General features: G+C 35.4%; 3 protein-coding genes across 3 annotated transcripts; 2 read left to right on the forward strand and 1 right to left on the reverse strand.

Annotated features, from left to right (window-relative positions):
* The first annotated feature begins 3,215 nt into the window (after positions 1-3,215).
* On the forward strand, positions 3,216-4,995 carry LOC149725648 (uncharacterized). The gene is made up of 2 exons (XM_089891602.1): positions 3,216-3,660; positions 4,602-4,995. Exons 1-2 carry the CDS (start codon positions 3,439-3,441, stop codon positions 4,803-4,805), a joined length of 426 nt encoding a protein of 141 aa, XP_089747728.1. The 5' UTR covers positions 3,216-3,438; the 3' UTR covers positions 4,806-4,995.
* Positions 4,996-6,364: 1,369 nt separating this feature from the next.
* LOC149725649 (uncharacterized) lies at positions 6,365-12,468 on the forward strand. The gene is made up of 10 exons (XM_089891139.1): positions 6,365-6,518; positions 6,942-7,042; positions 7,799-7,888; positions 8,170-8,284; positions 8,871-8,990; positions 9,766-9,858; positions 10,426-10,531; positions 11,056-11,204; positions 11,711-11,829; positions 12,306-12,468. The coding sequence occupies exons 1-10, from the start codon at positions 6,461-6,463 to the stop codon at positions 12,390-12,392; spliced, it is 1,038 nt and encodes a 345-aa protein (XP_089747265.1). The 5' UTR covers positions 6,365-6,460; the 3' UTR covers positions 12,393-12,468.
* Positions 12,461-14,767, reverse strand: LOC149725650 (asialoglycoprotein receptor 2-like). The gene is made up of 4 exons (XM_089891140.1): positions 14,582-14,767; positions 14,244-14,522; positions 13,714-13,864; positions 12,461-13,338 (listed from the first exon to the last, which is right to left on the reverse strand). The coding sequence occupies exons 1-4, from the start codon at positions 14,631-14,633 to the stop codon at positions 13,071-13,073; spliced, it is 750 nt and encodes a 249-aa protein (XP_089747266.1). The 5' UTR covers positions 14,634-14,767; the 3' UTR covers positions 12,461-13,070.
* Between the last annotated feature and the right edge of the window lie 193 nt (positions 14,768-14,960).

A 14,960-nucleotide genomic window follows, 5' to 3' on the forward strand; every position in this document is an offset into this window, starting at 1 on the left:
TTGTGTCCAGTTTTGTGTTACTGGTAAATAATATAATAGGGTGGGGAAAATGGGACACCTTTAACACATAATATCAAAATATCCTGATCGTATTTTAAACAATTAACAACGGTCTATGGGAGTCGTGAGGATACAGTTTACAATTATTCGATTGCTCTTTGTTTACTACTACCAAATGGAATGAGAAAATAGAATATAAAGGTGTCCTATCTCCCCAACCCCACTATATGTTAAAGACACCTTTAGCACATAACATCCTGATCATGTTTTAAACAATTAACAACGGTCTATGGGAGTCGTGAGGATACGGTTTGATTATTTTTTGTATACTCTTTGTTTACGACAAAATGGGATACGAAAATAGAATATAAAGGTGTCCCCTCGCCCCCACCCTACTATATGTCAAAAAATACAACGTATTACATGTATGACGTAAAGGTAACGGCTACAATGTATTACGTCATATTCAATTTCTAATTTAATGAAAGGATGCATGACCGGTCAAATGGAAAAAACGCAGTTGAAACTTTACGGCGAATTACAGTTTGTCCTTTTTGTCACATTAAAATAATTGCTATTTCAGTTGCGTGAACACAACGGTTGGAGCAGTACCACAGGTTACTAATATAGTGGGGTGGGGGAAGATGGGACACCTTTAGCACAAAATATATAAATATCCTGATCGTGTTTTAAACAATTCACAACGGTCTATGAAAGTCGCGAGGGCTCGGTTTTATAATTGTTTGAATGTTCTTTGTTTACTACCAAAGTGTACGGGAAAATAGAATGAAAAGTTGTCCCATCCTCCCCTATCCTACTATATAATATAATAATAACTTTTATTTGTTGCTTCGATTACGGTAGCGAAGATTTAGAAATATTTTAAATGAAAAGACAGGATATAGCGACAAAACAACGGTTGTTAAAACAAGCTTACAGTTAAAAACATATTTAAATTTAGTTGGAAGAAAATAAGCGTGGTCGCTACACCTAACGGAAAAACGAGCCATTTTTTAATTAAGTAACGGTTTACTTTATTATTTGTAACGGAAGTGTTTACTACTATAGTGTATTAATTGACAACAATATAAACGATTATAGTAGGCTTGGGGAATACGAGACACCTTTAGAACATCATAACCAAGAATTCTGATCGGAATGTTCTTTGTTTACTATTTGATGCGACCGGAAAATAGATTGAAAAGGTGTCCCATCTTCTCCCACCCTACTATACAATAAAACAAACGAAGAGTTATTGGGCGATTTGCGCAACAGGTGTAATTTACTAGTTCAAAAACACACAGGGTAAGACGGGACAGTTTAAAATCAATGTTAATTTTGATTAATGAGTCAATTTGTTATTAGAAATACACGTAAACAAAACAAAATAATATAAAACGATTCTGAAATCTTAAATGCAAACCTCTTTTTACAGTGGGGGAAGACGGGACTCCTTTAGCACATAATATTCAAATTATCCTGATCGTGTTTTAAACAATTAACAACGGTCGTGAGGATACGGTTTTATAATTCCTTGAATTTTCTTTATTTACTACCAAATGGGACGAGAAAACAGAACGAAAAGGTGTCCCATCTTTCCCCCACTTTTAGTATATTAAACGATGCATTACAAAAGTTTTTCCCGGTGTATTAAAACAAAATATATTAATTGTTTTTAAATACACCGCGAAAAATAGCTTAGTCGAAATAATGCAGTACGAAAGAAAGAGATATTTGGCCATTTCAGCACCATTGGTATTTTATTTAAGTTCGTTTAATTGCCAAGTTATTTTATTAACAATACAATAACTTGACGCAGATTACGGTAGGGTTTCTGTCATATATGATCATTATGAAGTGCATTTGGTTTATGTTGCTTGTGGGGGTTATAAGCGTTGTTGATTCACGTAAGTTGTTTATTTAAGTTTAACCTGTTTAGATCTATAATTTAGTCCAACGGCTCGTCGTTGCTACCATTATGGGCGTATATGCGTCTTTGGGCAGGGTACTTTTAACGGCAATTGCTCTAACCCAGTGGTCACTCATGGTGGAACTAACAGCCACACATAAAAAAAAAATAATCACCCACAAAGTAACATACTTGGTAACTTATAAGCTGACATGCGGTGTATGAAACAAAACACCCGTGGAATAACGACTGTGGTTTTCCTGCCGTCTGAGGACATAATAAAAGGCACAGAATGAATGTAACTTACTTTAACCTCGCGTGGCCGGAAAACGACAGTCGTCATCACTCGTGTTTAACACCTCGTGCCAGCTTACGGGTTACCATGTATGTTATTTGTGGGTGATTATTTTTTTTATACTTTTTTATTTTCTTTTTTTAGTGACCACTGGGTTGACAACCCATTAGTGACCACTGGGTTGAAGAAGTTACACTTATAAAACAACATTTTTTAACAGGCAAACCACTAACTAACAGGGGGAGTTATGAACTCTCTTCGTGTGCCTCAACTGCAATAACAAAAGCACAAGTAGGGTATATGATGTGCTTGCCCAAAGTTCCTGATTACGTTCACGCAACAGCAAGACCGAGCAACCCGTCTTTGCCCCACAAGTTCAACGTGACCATTCTTGAAATTAAGAGAGGAAGCTGTTTGATTCAATTGGAGCGAGTTGATCAAGCTACAGGGTGGGATACGGTATTAACTGTGAATTGGCTCTTGTATATAGGTATAATAAAAACTTAATTTGATTTTATATTATGGTATAGCCAAACTTTAGAAATATTTTAAACGAAAAGACAGGATATAGCGACAAAACAACAGTTGTTAAAACACGCTTACAGTTTAAAACATATTTTCATTTAATTGGAAGAAAATAAGCGTGGTCGCTACACCTAGCAGACAAACAGGCCATTTGCTGTGTTTAATTTATTTCAAGTGTCTAAAGACACGACCCGTAAAAGAACGTTCGTTAACCGTTTTCATGATCACCATTGATATAAAATAACTTGGCTTGTTATTTAATTAGTAAAATAAAACATGTATTATGGAAGAAGACGGGACACCTTTAGCACAAAATATCCAAGTATCCCGATCATATTTTAAACAACTAACAACGATTTATAAGTTTCGTTAGAATACTGTTTTATATTTTTGTAGGTTTTTTTTGTTTACTATCAAATGAGTCAAGAAAATAGAATGAAAAAGTGTCCCAACCTTCCCTATACTACTATAAGGGAAATAATATATAGTAGGGTGGGGGAAAGTGAAACACCTTTTTATTCTAATTCATCGTCTTATTTTGAAGTTAACAAAGAAAAACCAAAGAATAACAAAACGTATCCTCACAACTCCCATAGACCGTTGTTAATTGTTTAATACACGATCAGGGTATTTGAATATTATGTGCTAAAAGTGTCCCATATACCACACTTCAGTCTTTATAGATTCGTTTTTTTTTACAGGTAACGGAATGATTTATCAGAATCTGATCCTTTGGTTCCCGGATGCTTCGTATGCACGAAACATCAATTTAAATACAGCATCAAAATACTGCACTGACAATGGCGGTCAATTGGTGGATATTGCAGATAAAGCTATGTACGACGTAGTTTATAACTACTGTCGTAAAACCATCGTGTTTCCATCACAGAATTGGGTGTACACTTGGTTAGCTTCAAGTTACAGCACAACGGTAAGGCGAAAATGTAATATACACCAAACGTATTTATTTATAGTAAGGTGGGGGAAGATGACACACCTTTTCATACTAGTTTCACAAACCATTTGGTAGTAAACAAAGAACATTCATAGAATTATAAAACCGTATCCTTACGACTCCCATAGACTGTTGTTAATTGTTTAAAACACGATCAGGATGTTTGGAAAAAGTCTGCCTCTAATCCAGAGGTAATGGGTTCAAGGCTCGACGCTGCTAACATTGTGGGCGTATGTGTCCTTGGGTAAGACACTTAACGACAATTGCTCCAACCCAGTGGTTACTAATGGGTTGTCCAAATTATCAGCCATACATAAAAACGATTATCTACAAATTTGCATACACGTGGTAACTCGGGCACGAGGTATACATTAAATGAAACATACGTGTTATAATAAATGGATTTTTCCAGCCACGCGAGGATAAAGCAAGTTACACTCATTCGTGTATGGTGTATTGATAAACATAAAATTTATGGCTTCAATTAAAATCTTTATTTTAAAAGACAACATGCAATAAGACCTAATAGTGTTTTAACCAACCTCGCGAGGATAAAACAAGTTAGGTTCATTCATTCATTATCTTTGCGTGCCGGAAAACTACATTCGGTATAACACAGGTGTTCTGTTTCATATACCTCATGCCAGCTTATGAGTTACCATGTATATAGTAGGTTGGGGGAAGATGGGACACGTTTTCATTCTATTTTCTCGCCCAATTTGGTAGTAAACAAAGAAAATGCAATAATTATAACAGCGTATCCTCGCGACTCCCCTAGACCGTTGTTAATTGTTTAAAATACAATCAAGACATTTAGATATTATGTGCTAAAGGTGTCCCATCTTCTCCCACCCTACTGTATGTTACTTTGTGGGTGTGGGTGATAATGCTTTTTATTTACTTTTTTTTATCAAAAGACAGAAAAAGTGACGCAGAGCAACGGACAACCCGGTTACAAAGGCGATTGGTTCCCCAGCTTTCCGAAAAAAAGCAGAACCAACAACCACATGATACTTCGTGTTGAATCGCCGACCACAACCAGCCCAAACCACGGATTGATGAATCGACCACCAGCGTCGGATCTACCAGTTATACCACTGTGTTCAACTAATTTGATGTAACTTAGCACAAATATTGGCGTGGTGAACAAATAAGTATCCTATGTTTATAAATGTATTTACTTTGGCGCCGTCGCATAGTGGTTAGCGCGCCTGCCTGTAACCCAGATGTAATGGGTTAAAGGCTCGACGCTGCTACCATTGTGGGCGTATGTGTGCTTGGGCAAGACACTTAGGGACAATTGCTCCAACCCAGTGGTCTAATGGGTTGTCCAAATTATCTAATTGGGTTGTCCAAATTATCAGCCATATATAAAAAAAAAAAATAATAATTACCCACAAAGTAACATACATGGTAACTCGTAAGCTGGCACGAGGTGTATGAAACAGAACACCTATGTTATAACGACTGTCGTTTTCCGGCCACGCGAGGATAAAGTAAGTTACATTCATTCATTCATTCATTTATACTTTATTCTCGTGGCCGGAAAACGACAGTCGTTATAACACAGGTATTCTGTGCCAACTTATCGAGTATATATGCTACTTAATTGAGGGTATTTATTTTTTTGGTATTTTTTCAATTTTTTATGTAATACTGATAAATTTGACAATCGATTAGTAACCACTGGGAATATTTTGACGACATACACGCCCGATGGTAGTAGCTATGAAAGAAATAACGGTGATAGATTTAACACGCATGGTGTTTTCTAAAGTTATCCCATAGGTAACTTTATGCGTCATTGTTTAACTATATATTAATGATGATTTTTACATATAGTAGGGTGGGGAAAATGGGACACTATTTCATTATATTTCTTGTCCCATTTGGTAGTAAATAAAAAACTTTCAAGGACTTTCAAAACCGTATCCCCACGGCTCCCATTGACCACTGTTAACGATTTAAAAAATGATCAGAATATTTGGATATTATGTGCTAAAAGTGTCCGGTCTTCCCCTACAGTACAATATAAATATTTACATATTTTGCCTGAACGACTAATTTTTAAGCTATAAACGCTTGTTTCCTTTTAAAAATTTATTGAATAGTTTATTTAAAATCGATGGAGACTCTTAATTTAATCAGTTTTCATGCCTTTTTTTTAAACTGTAGCATATAGTTTAAATAAAAATAATAACTTTATTTGTGTTTTGATTACGGTCGCGAAGACTTGGAAATATTTTAAACGAAAAGACAGAATATATAACGACAAAGCAACAGTTGTTAAAACACGATTACAGTTAAAAACATATTCACATTAAATTGAAAAAATAAACGTGGTCGCTACACGCAGACAAACGAGCCATTTATGTCGAAGTTTTGTCTATTCAAACCTTTAATAGAAACAAACGCGTGCGTTAGGACGCGACCCGTACAATATTCGGCTTTTAAAAGAATTGGCCTTTTCAATCATATAATTGCATACAGAGGCAGTATGCGCAGTTTAATGCAGCAATACAGCAGCAGTAAATGCACCGGCGTATTTACATATTGCTTTTTGCAGCGTTAGAATCTTGCAACGTACCTCATCCATCATTGAATTAAAATATTCCAATTCACTACGCAAATAAGCGGCGGTTGACGGGTTGCATAATTAAGCTAATTTATCATTCAAAGCGGATTCTTTATTTGAATTCAATACAATATATAAGCGCAACAAATCAGAACAGCAACCATCAACGTTTTGATACAACATATCAACAACTGTACCAAGATGACAACCTTTTTGCAGATTTCGGTTTTGGCAATTTTTGCTATATCTTTGGTAGCAGGTAAGTTCCTTTATACTATTTCTATTTTAACGTCCATTTTCTTTTTTAACGTTTAATTTCTAAAATCAGTAATGCACAGGAATTTAGTCGACCGACATCTAGAAAATACTCGAAATTAATTTGAGTCGGCTGGCTAAAATACAGTTCGTGTATTTTCTAGGGTTTTTTCTGTTTTTATCTACCTTTTTAGGCGTATATATGTGTCCTTGGGCAAGACACTTAATGGCAATTGCTCCAATTCATTGGTCACTAATGAGTTGTCCAAATTGTCAGCCATACATAAAACAGGATTACCTAATTTGGCACGAGGTGTTTGAAACAACACCCGTGTTATAACGACTGTCGTTTACCGGCCACGCGACGATAAAGCAAGTTACATTCATTTTCTCATTCATTCATTCATTCATTCATTCATTCTCTCAGGACAAGGTGGGCTTCGGAAATGCTGGTTTTGTGAAAACGCTAGAAATTTTCTGGATTGTTTAGATCGAGGAAGACAAATAACCTGCAAACAACCTATTGATGTAAGTAGATGTATAGTAGGGTGGGGAAAATGGGACACCTTTAGCACATAATTTTTAAATATCCTGACAGTGTTTTAAGCAATTACTAACGGTATATGGGAGTCGTGAGGATACGGTTTTAAAGTGTTTATATTTTCTATGTTTACTACCAAATGGGACGAGAAAATAAAATAAAAGGGTGTCCTATCTTTCCCACTCTAATGTATATAGTAGCATAAGGTGGGAAAATATGGGAAATGCTAGAGTAGGGAAAATGGGACACTTTAGCACATAATATCTAAATGTCCGGATCGTGTTTTTAACAATTACCAACGGTCTATGTCTTTATGAGAGTCGTAGGAATACGGCTTAATAATTCCTTAAGTTATCGCTGTTTGCTAACAAATGGGATGAGAAAATAGATTGAAATAGTGTCCCATCTTCCCCAATCGACAATATTAAGTTTGCTGTAGTGGAACATATTGTATTAACCCAAAAGTTACTGCTTGCCGCTACTATTGTGTGCGTGTATGTTCTTGACAACAATACTTAACAGCATTTGCTTCAACCCAGTGGTCACTATTGGGTTGTTAAAATTTTGCCATTGAGAAAAAAACAATCACCTAAAAAGTTATACATCGTAGTAACTCGAAAACGGGCACGAGGTGTATGAAATTGAAAATACAAAATTAATTTCTTGAAGATGTGCCTTAGAAACGAAAGTTTTATCAAAATTTTATTTTATATACATTTTACATTGATTACAATTTTTATAAGGTTTGTTACGCCGAATTTCAATCCACAACTTTAACTATGGGATGCAAGGAAAATAGTAGGACTCAGTCATGCACTGTACAAGTTGGACAAGTAAGTGTCAGTAACATAACGGAAATAACTCCAAATGTTTCACTTAATTTTTTTTTTTCTTTTAAAACATTTTTTTTTCAATAAATACTATTTTGGCCAATAAGTATTTTTAACATAATAGAAAGAACTCTAAATTAACCTAATTAATTTAAATTTTGTTCTTTAAAATAAAATAAGTTAAAAATTTTTTTTTTAGTTTTTTTTTAAACTTTTTTTAGGCCAAGTAAATATCATAATAACATGACGGAAAAATTTAAATATTTTCACTTAATTTTGTTTAGAACCCAACCCAATGCCGAGTCCCATTCAGAACAACTGCGTCTCATACTCCTAACAGGTGTACTTGCTGTTGTGATGAGGACTATTGTAACCAGGCATTTGATAATCCTTGTATGGGTAAGTTCGAAGTTGTTTTGACGTGGAAAAGTGGTAAGCGCGCTTGACTGTAACCCAGAGGTAATGGGTTCAAGGCTCGCTGCTATCGTTGTTGTGCGTATGCTGTGTATGTTTGGCGTCGTAGCACAGTTGGTTAGCGCGCTTTCATTTAACCCAGAGGTATTGGGTTCAAGGCTCTTTCCTGCCATCATTGTGGGCCTATATGTGAAAACACTTAACGACAATTGCCTTCAGTGGTCACTAATGGGTTGTCTAAATTATCAGCCATACATCGAAAAAGTGATCACCCACAAATAAAATCGAAAAAGTGATTACCCACAAAGTTACATACGTGGTAACTCGTAAGCAGGCACGAGGTGTATGAAACAGAACACCCGTGTTATAACGACCACCGTTTTTCAGCCGCGCGAAAATAAATCAAGATACATACATTAATTCAATATTAGACAGTAGATTCCTGTTGATTCACATAAACCGTTTTAAAACCAAACTTTGAGCATGAGGTGTATACACACACATATGGTTTATAAACAGATACTTTTATATTTATAACACAGCATATCAAACCTTTTAAAATGACTTTCAGAAATCACTGAGCTACCTGAGTGCACACCTGTTCCAGCTCCAGGAAACGGGACAAAGAGTTGCACCAATCCTGATGACAATCTAATACCAGGCACTGAATGTTGGTTCGAATGCAATTCAGGTAAGATTTTCAATGTATAGTAAGACGGGGGATGGGACACCTTTTCATTCTTTTTTCTCGTCCCATTTGGTAGTAAACGAAAAACATTCAACGAATTGTAAAACCCTATCCTCACGACTACCATAAACAGTTGGTAAACTGTTGAAATGCGACCAGGATATTTAAATGTTATGTGCTAAAGGTGTCCCGCCTTCCCCAGTCCTACTATATATACATTTTAGGCGCATGTGAAACAGCTCAAAATATAGATTAATGCTACAAGCAGTATAGTAGGGTGGGGAAAGTTGGAACAACATTTTATTATATTTTCTCGTCCCATTTGATAAGAAACAAAGAACATTTAAAGAATTATAAAACCGTATCTTCACGACTCCCATATACCGTTGTTAATTGTTTAAAAAACATGGTCAGGATATTTAGATATTATGTGATAAAGTTGTCCCATCTTCCCCGTCCCATTCAATGAAAAGGGTTTTTCGCATTCGGGCATAAATTTAGACTTTAATTCATTTGAATAACTCCCACAGAATAAAAGGTTGTCGAACCTAAATATCATTATATAATACAGTGGGGGAAGGCGGGACTTTTAGCACATAATATCCAAATATCCTGACCGTGTTTTAAACAAATAACAACCGTCCATGGGAGTCGTGACGATACTGTTTTATAACTCCTTGAATGTTCTTTATTTACGACTAAATTTGGCGAAAAAATTAAACAAAAATGTGTCCCATTTTGCCCCATTCTACTATATCATTATTTTTATCTCATCCAGGTTTTTATGCCGAGGGTCCCACACACACCACATGCGAACTTAACTCTGCCAGAACTGGTGCCTCATTTACCAACCGAGGACCACGTTGTATACGTAAGCATATAATATAACACTTTAAGCTTGTGTTAGTTATATAATAATATAAAATTTTTAGTATTTTATTGTCTTCGATTACGGTAGCGAAGATTTAGAATAATTTTTAACGAAAAGCCAGGATATAGCGACAAAACAACAGTTGTTAAAACACGCTTACAGTTAAAAACATATTTACATTTAATTGGAAGAAAATACGTTTTAACTAAAATCATACCATATAACTTTTCCTTTAAAATATTTAAGTCTTCACTAATGTAACCAAAGTACCAAATAAAAGATATTAATAATAATATTTTAGTCATTAGAATTAACCAGCAGATCGCCTTTTTATGTCTGCCTTTTAATATATTTAAAGATACAGTAGGGTGGGGGAAGATGGGACACTTTTCAAACATAATAACCAAATATCCTGATCGTGTTTTAAACAATTAACAACGGTCTGTGGGAGCCGTAAGGATAAAGTTTTTTAAAATTTTTTTAATGTTTGTTTACTACCAAATTGGAGAAGAAAATAGATTAAAAAGGTGTCCCATCTTCCCCCACCCTACTATATATCATTTCCAGCTCTTTGTCCACAAAATGCTGTTCTTGATGTGGTTTTCGCTATCGAAATCAGCACTAGTGCGTCTTCTGTGCAGACACTGAAAGAAATAACTGCCGCCGTGATCAGGTAATTTAGTACTTAATGTTTATAAAACAGTAGGGCCGAAACACACCGGCAATTTACGACTCTATGTACGTTATGCAAAAAAATGCTGTTTTTGTAGTTTGCCTGCCATAAAACAATATCTATCCCACTTTACGTTTTGAGTTTACGCACAGTTTTGTTTCTATTGAAGGTTTAACTTGGTAATAATCAAACATAAACGGCTCGTTTGCCTGCCATATGATAAATTCTTAAAAAGCCTTGCTTCTTTTTTAGTGGTTATAATTCGCTGGCCTCTATAACCTAGAGGTGATGGGTTCAAGGCTCGTCTCTGCTACCATTGTGGGCTTATATGTAATGGGTTCTCTAATTTATCAGCCAGACAAAAAACGCAATAATATAATCACCCACAAAGTTACATACATGGTAACTCGTAAGCTGGCACAAGGTGTATGAAACAAAACACCCGTGTTGAACGACTATCATTTTCGTCCTCCCGAGAATAAAGCAAGTTACATTCATTTTTTACCTTGGTCATATTCTTGCAGAAAGTTTAGCATTGGAAGTACAGATACTAAAATCGGCGTGGTCGGCTTCCGTGGTAATAGAGTCAATCCAATGGTATCAAATTTAAAGGACAGAAAAACACAACCTGGCCTCATCACCTTCGTTAACAATCTTTCGTTCTCCCCACCAGGTATTGATAATTATATAGACGCCAAAAACTATATATTACAGTGGGGCAAGATGGGACATCTTTTTCCTATTTTCTCGTCCCATTTGGTAGTAAACAAAAAATATTTAAAGAATTATAAAACCGTATCTTCACGACTCTCATAGGCCGTTGTTAATTGTTTAAAACACGATCAGGATATTTAGATATTATGTGCTAAAGGTGTCCCATCTTCCCCCAACCTAGTTTAGGTAATTTGTTTATTACCAAATGAGACAAAAACATAGAATGAAAAGGTGTCCCATTTTTTTCCCACCCTGTTATAGAGTGTACACATCAGAAAATTTACACAAAATAGACAGAACACGCATACAATTTAGCAACTGCTGTTAAACAGATACAAAACACGTATAAAACAACGATTTAATGACCACACATGCATTTTTAGCAGATTTAAACCTTTTCAAAAAAAGGAACCTACAAAACAAAACACAAATAGCAATAAAACATAAAACAAATTCTGTGTTCAGGTGTCGGAGCTACACCCACTCTGATGTCTTACATTAATACCAACATGTTCGTTGCAACGCAAGGCGATAGACCTAATGCCGGTAATGTCATTGTGACCATGCAGTCGTCAAGTATTTCAGTAAGTTTAACATTTATTTTAAAAAACATTTAAAAAATTTAATTTTATTTTAAAAAACGTTTAAAAATTTTGACATTAAGAATAGGAATATTTTGGTAAGACATATTTTTTCTGTTTAAATTTGAATTTAAAAGTTAAATAACAACTTTAACAGCTAATCAACTTTATTTACGCACACTTTTGTTTCTATTAGAAGTTTAACTTGATAATAGTTAAACATAAATGGCTCGTTTGTCTGCTAGGTGTAGCGACCACGCTTATTTTTTTCCAATTAAATGTAAATAGGTTTTCAACTGTAAGTGTGTTTTAACAACTGTTGTTTTGTCGCTATGTCCTGTCCTTTCGTTCAAAATATACCATCAGCTGGCACAAGGTATATGAAACTAAACACCCGAGTTATAACGGCTGTCGTTTTCCGGCCACGCGAGAATAAAGCACATTACATTCATTCATTTATTACTAAACTAATTTTACAGGTCACCAAAGGCGGGGAAAATACCATGATCCCTGTAAGTTCTGTGTATAATACCTTTAGGCTCGTCGAAGCTGCGATTCGTAAGTAGTGCTGAACAATGATCGGTCGGACCCTTGTTCTAATTCTTGTACCCGGAAAATAAATAAAAACTAAAAAGCAAACAATTTGTTCACTGCATGATTTAATGTTAATATAGCTGTAGTTTTAATATACTATACAGAGTATGAACAGTCAGGGTATTACAGTTTTACATTCGATTGATAAGTCTTGAAAACGAATAAAAGCGATCACCCCCAAATAACATATATATAGTAGGGTGGGGGAGGATACGACACATTTAGCGCATAATATCCAAATATCGTGATCGTGTTTTAAACAATTAACAACGGTCTATGGGAGTCGTGAGGATACGGTTTTATAATTCTTTGAATGTTCTTCGTTTACCACTAAATTGGACGAGAAAATAGAATGAAAAGTCCCATCTAACTGGTCAATTTATACGGTAACGAGGTGGGCTTATCAAATCTATGTAGATTTAAATTACAGAAACACTATGTATGGTACTCTGGGGTAAGATCGGACACCTTTAGCACATAATATCCAAATATCTTGATCGTGTTTTAAACAACAGTCTATGGGAGTCGTGAGGATACGTTTTATAATTCTTTAAATGTTTTTTGTTTACTAACAAATAATAGGACGAAAAAATAAAATGAAAAGTTGTCCCATTTTCCCCCACCCTACTATATATTGAAATATAACACAATTATTTTGGTCTTTCGCATAAAACGGCTTGCAGAGTATTGCAGTTAACATCTGCCCAATGAGTCGAAATTTCGCTTGTTAGAGAATATCCGCCAAGGACACAAAATTCGTCAGCAGAATGTAAGTTATTTGGCTCAAATGTTGCCCAGCGTGTATTTTCTCCAAGTGGAGTTCCATCTCCCCACAGCCAGTCCTGATCTCCGTCTCTTCTAGTCAAACCGAGCCAATACCTTAACTTAATTGCAGTCACGAGTTCGTTGTGCATTTGCCTGTAAAACCATCGTTACTAAAATATGAATGAATGTAACTTGCTTTATCCTCGCGTGGCCGGAAAACGACAGTCGTTAAACATACGTGTTCTGTTTCATACACCTCGTGCCAGCTTTCGAGTTACCATGTATGTTACTTTGTGAGTGATTATTTTTTTGCGGATTTTTTTGCATGTGTGGCCGATAGTTTAGAGTCTTCAGACAACTTATTAGTGATCTCTTTTTTGGACCAATTGCCGATAAGCGTCTTGCCCAAACACACATACGCCCACAATGGTAGCAGCGACAAACCTTGAACCTATTACCTCTGGGTTAACCACTTTGCCACGGCCACCGTGAAACTTATATATTTTAACGTTATAATAAGTTACTCACGTAAGTACAGTTTCATTAGTGGAAGCATGTACGACCACCCAAGCTCCAACCTTTTTGCACTCAGTTTTTGCCTTTTCATAGTTCATACGAATTGGAATATACTTGTATAATAAACCATTGCTGGCTTCAAACCAATCCGAACCGGCGTTTTCTAAAATGATTAAGTACACGAAAGTTAGTTCAGTATAATAAAAATTGAATGAGTGTAATTTGCTTTATCCTCGCGTGGCCGCAAAGCGACAGTCGTTATCACACGGGTGTTCTGTTTCACACACCTCGGGCCAGCTTACGAGTTACCACGTGTGTAACTTTGTAGGTAAAAATATTAGCTATACATAAAAATAAAATAAAAAACAGAAAAATAATCACCTACAAAGTAACATACATTGTAAATCGCGAGCTGGCACGAGGTGTATGAAACAGAACACCTGTGTTATAACGACTGTATTTTTCCGGCCACGCGAGGATAAAGCAAGTTACGTTCATTCATGTATTATATTTAGTACAAAATTTTACTCACAAAAACTTACCTAAATAAACAACCCATTCAATTTTAAGTTCGATCCACTCCCAAGAAGAATGTACGTCAACTCTTTCTAATTCTATAATTAAGCTGTCGGAAAATATCTGCAAAACTTTTGCTTTGAATCTGTGCTGCAACGATGCATCAGTCGGCCTGACCAAAGTGACGGCAGCATTTTTTGGTGGCGAACTAAAACATGTCATTAGACCAACGGTCAGTTTAGCCTTTGAAGAAGTTAAGGAATAAGAAAAATCTTCCGTTGTGCCTCTTTGGAATTTAAGTTTTTCTGCAATTTCGGGTGAAAACATCAGTAAAATGAAACTAAAATTAGCTGAATACACTTACCAGCAAAGGCATTGTTAAGCAACAATAATAGCATAACACTAATAAACATCATACTTATTTTTTTGCAAAGTTTACAAATTGCTAAAACCTTGATTAGTTACAATGTATTAACACTACTGAAACAAAAACTGCTTTAAATTTAATCATTTTACCTAGTGGTGTATTTACTATAAAACCTAATGTTGTTGCAGTTAGTAATAATTCGACGGAAGCTGTTTACAAAAAAAAACACGGGTGTGACGTCATAACAATATATTTAGACAGAACTAATACGTATTTAAGAGGATATAAGTGACAGCAACGTAAGCACAAAAAGTGTGAAAAACAATACGCACAACGTATATTATGGAATACTTAGTAAATCTGGCTGTAAAAGCAT

Source organism: Ciona robusta, chromosome 13 (assembly GCF_009617815.1).
Source record: "Ciona robusta chromosome 13, ASM961781v2".
Taxonomy (NCBI): domain Eukaryota; kingdom Metazoa; phylum Chordata; class Ascidiacea; order Phlebobranchia; family Cionidae; genus Ciona; species Ciona robusta.